The sequence below is a fragment of the Nicotiana sylvestris genome, chromosome 9 (genome assembly GCF_000393655.2).
Source record: "Nicotiana sylvestris chromosome 9, ASM39365v2, whole genome shotgun sequence".
In the NCBI taxonomy this organism is placed as follows: Eukaryota; Viridiplantae; Streptophyta; class Magnoliopsida; order Solanales; family Solanaceae; genus Nicotiana; species Nicotiana sylvestris.
In genome coordinates, this window is record NC_091065.1 from 64,752,687 (window position 1) to 64,758,161 (window position 5,475).

The 5,475-nt window shown below is 36.0% G+C and overlaps 1 protein-coding gene across 2 annotated transcripts; it reads right to left on the reverse strand.

The window, feature by feature from the left end:
• Positions 1-268: 268 nt before the first annotated feature.
• On the reverse strand, positions 269-4,988 carry LOC104245387 (protein DEHYDRATION-INDUCED 19 homolog 4-like). Of its 2 annotated transcripts, none has more exons than XM_070156506.1 (5): positions 4,649-4,988; positions 3,994-4,190; positions 3,122-3,199; positions 2,306-2,559; positions 269-792 (listed from the first exon to the last, which is right to left on the reverse strand). In XM_070156506.1, exons 1-5 carry the CDS (start codon positions 4,695-4,697, stop codon positions 684-686), a joined length of 687 nt encoding a protein of 228 aa, XP_070012607.1. In that variant the 5' UTR covers positions 4,698-4,988; the 3' UTR covers positions 269-683. The 2 variants fall into 2 exon arrangements, with proteins under 2 accessions (XP_070012607.1, XP_070012608.1); XM_070156507.1 differs by having other exon boundaries at positions 269-789; positions 4,649-4,984.
• Between the last annotated feature and the right edge of the window lie 487 nt (positions 4,989-5,475).

The window sequence follows — 5,475 nt, forward strand, 5'->3', positions numbered from 1 at the left end:
TCCATGATAACCACCGGACTGGAGTCGTTTGCTGGATGTCACTATTTGAGTAGCCAATCCTAAATTAGTAGTCTTTGATAATCTACCTATTCCGTGATAACTTCCATGTCTTCCCCACATCCCAACATGTAGAACTCATGTCACATAATTCTCAAATGATATTCAAGTCATCGCTACATTATTCACTCTGCTTTTAGACTATATGAGGATAAAATAGCATGAAGCAAGGGACTATAATGTAAAGCTGCAGAAACTTGCACATGAACAATTCAAAGAATGACATCTAATTTCTTTTGCAAAATGTGACAATGACGTAAAAATGCTACTTCATAATTAGTCCTTTTGGATCTGACTATATGAATGAAAAATTTCTGTTTCCAGTCACGGATAGTCAAGTGCATGATGTAGTATAAGCTACATCAGCTAAGAGGGCAACAAAGAAAGAGAAATAGCACGCTGAAGTCACTTTAATTGAAAGAATTGTGTTAAAGCATGTTAACCGGACATATCTTTGCATAGGCAACCACAGCAGGGAGCAAGTCAACTACAAGGTGAACACTGCTTTAACTCCAACCAACAGCTTCTAGCTGCTAATAAATTAATCATCATATTTCGTGGAGCATCTTCAAAGAGCTTCTGTGCCAGTATCCAAATAATGGAAAAGAAGCATTTGATGTTCAGTCTCATAAATAGTCTTCCAGTATGGTGGAGAGCAATAGTCCTTTCACAAATTCAGATCTCTGGAACTTCTCTTCCTGATCCTTGTCCATTGAAGGAAACGGTTGGGACCTTCTTTGACAAGGATTTGATTAAAATGAAAAGAGTCAACTTTTACCATCCAGCCAAATGTAAGTTAGGAGGTAGCAAGAAATCAAAAGGATAATACGTGCTTTCCTAGAATAACATTTAGCAAGCATTCAGGAAAAGGATACATCTAAAGTTCTCTACACAACTCAAGTTCCAAATTCAGTGCCATGGACACTTAGACCAAGCGAATATGTTATGTAGTTCACTTACAATGTGAATTTCCTGCTATGTTCATTTCAAAACAATCATTTTTTGCCACCTACGCTTGAGTTACTCATGAAACAAACAGTGAACTTGCTAATTGAAGGAAGACAACATCAGCAAAATAACCAGCTTCTATGTCACTCAAGGTTTGGCTCAGGAAAATGTTATTGTAGGGCTAAATGAAATATCGTTCAAAATGACTAGATAAATTAGAAAAGGGAAGGCATTTGAAGGGAAAGGACAAAGTGAAGAAGGATGATGAAGATCAAGAAAGATATTGTTACATATATAGTAGGAGAAAAGAAGGAGAAAACCGTTGGATGAAAGCATCAGGCATCAGAATTAACCTTGGAATGCTCCTGGTGCTAATCAGATTGAAGGGGATAAAAATAAATGGTGATACAGTGTCTTCCTGACAATTTTTTGAGAAGAATGCATAAATGACCATTTTTTATTGCCCTACTGTTCACCTGTGATAACAAAGTAATAAAATTTGGGAGAAATGACCCCCCAAAAACAAATGGTTCCATGAGTTCTCGTAGTTGGCTTGATTTTAGAAGCCTTCTGAGTGAAGCTTTTTTAACTTTTAGCAAATGGAACTACAGCATTTTCCTTAGCAAGGGAATAACAAAATCCAAAAACTTGGCAATCATGCATTGATGTTCCTATTATATTCCCTACAAATTGTTAAACTAGGTTTTCTCTCACAATTTCAGATATATGTAAAGCACTACATATCCAGCATAGGCAAAATTTCTAAGGACACCTCAGTTCTCGAATTAAGCTAACTTGCTGCCAACGTCACTTCTTGCATAATCCAGAGATGTGATGCATACAAGTATAATCAGCAGCAATCAAAAGCAAATTCAAGCAACAACGCTCTATGCACATCATCGTTTCCATGAACGATCACATTTAATGAAATTTAACCGAGCAAAAGTATGAGGAACTTATCATTGCTAGATGAACCAAAACTATAACTAGTTAGCTATCTATCGAGCTTGTGTGGTTCGGTTGTCTCCAGTGATCAAATCAAGTCTGGTTCTAAGTTCGAATTAAGTTACAAGCTGTTGTTCTCCAATTAGTTTGCAATGACAATAATTGATAAAGGACAAGCTTCTAACAAATGGAAGATATTGAGTGTGCCTACTCCTATATATCCAGCTTTCTCTTGTCCACTAATTTGTCCTTTTTCATCATCGTGATCAGTGCCATTTGATGTTGGCAGATGATGAGAGATAACACATAGAACCATGACCAAACTGTTGAAATTAAATCATAATAACCTTCTTACCTTTCACTAACATGGTCATCTAGGCTGTTTACAGATGAACTTGCTTCAGCTGAAGTGCAGGATTGTCTTGTATGAAGTCTTTTGGAAGGCTGCTGATTGCCGACAAATGATAACAGTAACTGGTTGGTTGCCATATTAGAGGAAGGAGTGACATGGCTGGACTTCTTTTCCAAATAAGCACTCAGCAACTCTTTCCTCAGTAAGGATAAGGCTGAGAAAGATCCACCATTTTGAAGTTTCTTTTTGCTGAGAGCTTAAGGTTTGTTAAGGTAAATCAACTTATAGCTCCACATGCTCATATGATAAACAAAATATAACATTTCTCCTAAAATAATGATTGATGCAGAATCATGCTCAAGGAAATAACTCAGATAAACCAATAAACATGAAAGTTGGCAAGGTTTTTCTTTTCTTTTTCGGATAAGGGAAAGAGGGCAAAGTTAATAACATTTGGAAGCAGCAACACTACCTAAGTGTCACTTTATTAATAATATTTAATTATAAAAAGGAAGGCATCTGCCACTATCTTTCATTAAGCATAATGATTGATGAAGATGTTAGAAGTTATGAATTAGACAATACACAGAGGAAAATTGAGAAGCTACTGCATTCCAGTTCACTATATAAGCAAATATCAAGCTCACTAATCCAGACTCACTCAATGCAGAAATTTCTATATTGTCTTCCCAATTGACTATAAAGAACAACTATGAAACTTGATTCGCTATTCTCTTACAATCAGCTATGAAAAGTCAATAACTCCTACACTTAACCTGACCATGTAAAGCTGATAAATTGAAATAAAGTGAAGGATATTTTTAGTATACTTTCATGTTGCACGATGACATGTGTAGCCATATTCATTCGCACCTGGACAGCACATAGAGGACATATCTGGAGATAAAGAAATACAGATCATAAGAAATTCAGACTTCAAAAGACTAAGGCTGAAAACACAATGGCCATAAGATAATTTCACACAACACTGAAGTACTACTGTTCGTTATAAGCAAACATATCTCAGATTGAGACAGTGTGCAAATACGCCAAACCAATTGAATGTATTTGTATCAAATTCCTAGGATTACAAAACTCAGGCACGAACTGCAATAATTGAAAAGTTGCAGTTAGTTTCGTCCTAATAGGAATCATCAAATAGAGAAAAAGGTACTTTTTGGAGGTTCCAGCTCAGTGTAAATCAAATAAAACCACCTTTCTCCCAACCCTCTCATTTGCTCGAAAAGTGGATAGTTCCGTGCTTCTTGGTCATATTGAAGGAACATTTTATTTATTTAGGTTTGCACCACATTCTCTCACATGCATCTGGCTTCTTTTCTCACGAGTACATGGAAATATTTTTTTTTTAATAATAGGTAGGTGATACTCAAACTCTACCTGATACAACCAATTAATCTAAAAGTTCGAGACATTCAAGAAAGCAAGCTGCCCTAACAATTACCACTCTACCATAGACTTTGCGTCTTCACAATCAACACGTAATGACCTTTAAGAAAGTTTCCACCAATGGCAGATGTGAACAACAGCCTCAATCCAACAGGTGACTATCCTTATCCTAATTTAAACCCTTCAAGAGCAAACTCTCTTCTAAAAATTATTAAAGAGAAGACAAAACCAAAATTCAAAATACTTCCAACATGAAAATGAAAGAAAATATAGGTATTGTTTACCCCGGTCTTTGCCTCCATGCGATGCTCGCTGTCAATGTGGCAGCACAATCCAAGCATATCGAAGTCTTCTGAACAAAATGGACATGCCAATTCTGTTTTCACATTTTCATTGTTAACATCTTCATCATCACCCTCCTCCTCCTCTTCTTCTTCTTCTTCCTCCTCCTCCTCCTCCTCTTCAATATCCACACAACCATCTATTTCAAGATTCAACATGATTATGCCCAAAGAACATATAGTCCGCAAATACACAAATAAACACGCACACACAAAAGCAATACATATTGTTCCCCTATGTCCCAAAAGATTTGGCATTTCTTTATTTCCAAGAATCAAAGTAAGTGGATTTTGACCAAAAACAACAACTACAACATAACTGGGGTCTAGGAGGGTAGGATGTACACAGACCTTACCCCTACCCGGAGGAGTAGGGCTATTTCCGATAGACCTTCGGCTCAAGAAGACTAAGTGGAATTTAAAAATGTAATTTTTCATGTATGAGAAGAATTGAAACAACTAAAATGATTCGTCCCACAGTTTCCAAGTATTTAAATTTAATTTTTAAAGAACAAATTAATCTAGTTCGATTTAGCCCCTAAACTTAGTCGGATAATAAAAATTACCAAATAAACAGAGACGGTTGAGAAAACAGTACCCTTTAAAGCAGAGAGCAGAATTTCCCAATCGTCATCATGATCATCCATTGAGAGTTTGCCTGTAGAAGAAAGCCTAATTCCTATAAATAGAAAATACCCAGGAAATATAAATACATAAAGATTCTATTTATGTATACACAAAGCTTAAAGGGTTTTAGGGCACTTTTGAGTAGGAATTTTTGGTGGTGTGTGATATGTGAGAAAAGACTATCGAGACCAGAAGAAGAAGAAGAAGAGCGTCTGCCTCTGGTAGAATGCTGAACGAGAGGAAATGGGTAATTAATTGGGTCGGGTACGAATCGGGTACCGAAATACCCGTGGACTCCCGCGTTTTCTGGTCAACTCACGAATCAGTCGCAGCAGCTAAATAATAGAACCAGCCTAACGATTTGTTTATTTATATTCTTTTGTGTATATAGTAGTTAGAACGAAATCTACCGCTATGTCCATTTATAGGTAGCTCATTATAAAAATTGGTCAATTTATAAAATATTACTAATATTAGCCAAATAGTTATTTGTAGCAAAAAAAGGTCAAATTTTTGCTTTCTTTTGAGTGAGTATTATTAGAATAGGTTGGGTTCATCTTAAGGAGCTTGAATCTCAAAACCTCAGTTTTGAGATGATTTGGTGAAGTTTTGAGGTGGTTGGAATTGAAAATTCGAAGTAAAAACTAAACTTGAAAAAAAAGATATGTGTATCACATTGTGAATGATTTGTGTATCACATATGTATCATATTTGTATCAATTGTGTTTCACATGTATATCCATGTGTGTGAGATACATGCGTGATACATGTGTCGCAGAAGAATTTTTTGTACTCGAT

Coding starts and splice junctions, on each gene's coding strand:
- LOC104245387 (XM_070156506.1), bottom strand. CDS start 4,697: ATGGATGATCATGATGACGATTGGGAAATTCTGCTCTCTGCTTTAAAG. Junction 4,191..4,648: donor TCTGCTCTCTGCTTTAAAGG/GTACTGTTTTCT, acceptor ATCTTGAAATAG/ATGGTTGTGTGGATATTGAA. Junction 2,560..3,121: donor AACATGAAAGTATACTAAAA/ATATCCTTCACT, acceptor AACAAACCTTAA/GCTCTCAGCAAAAAGAAACT.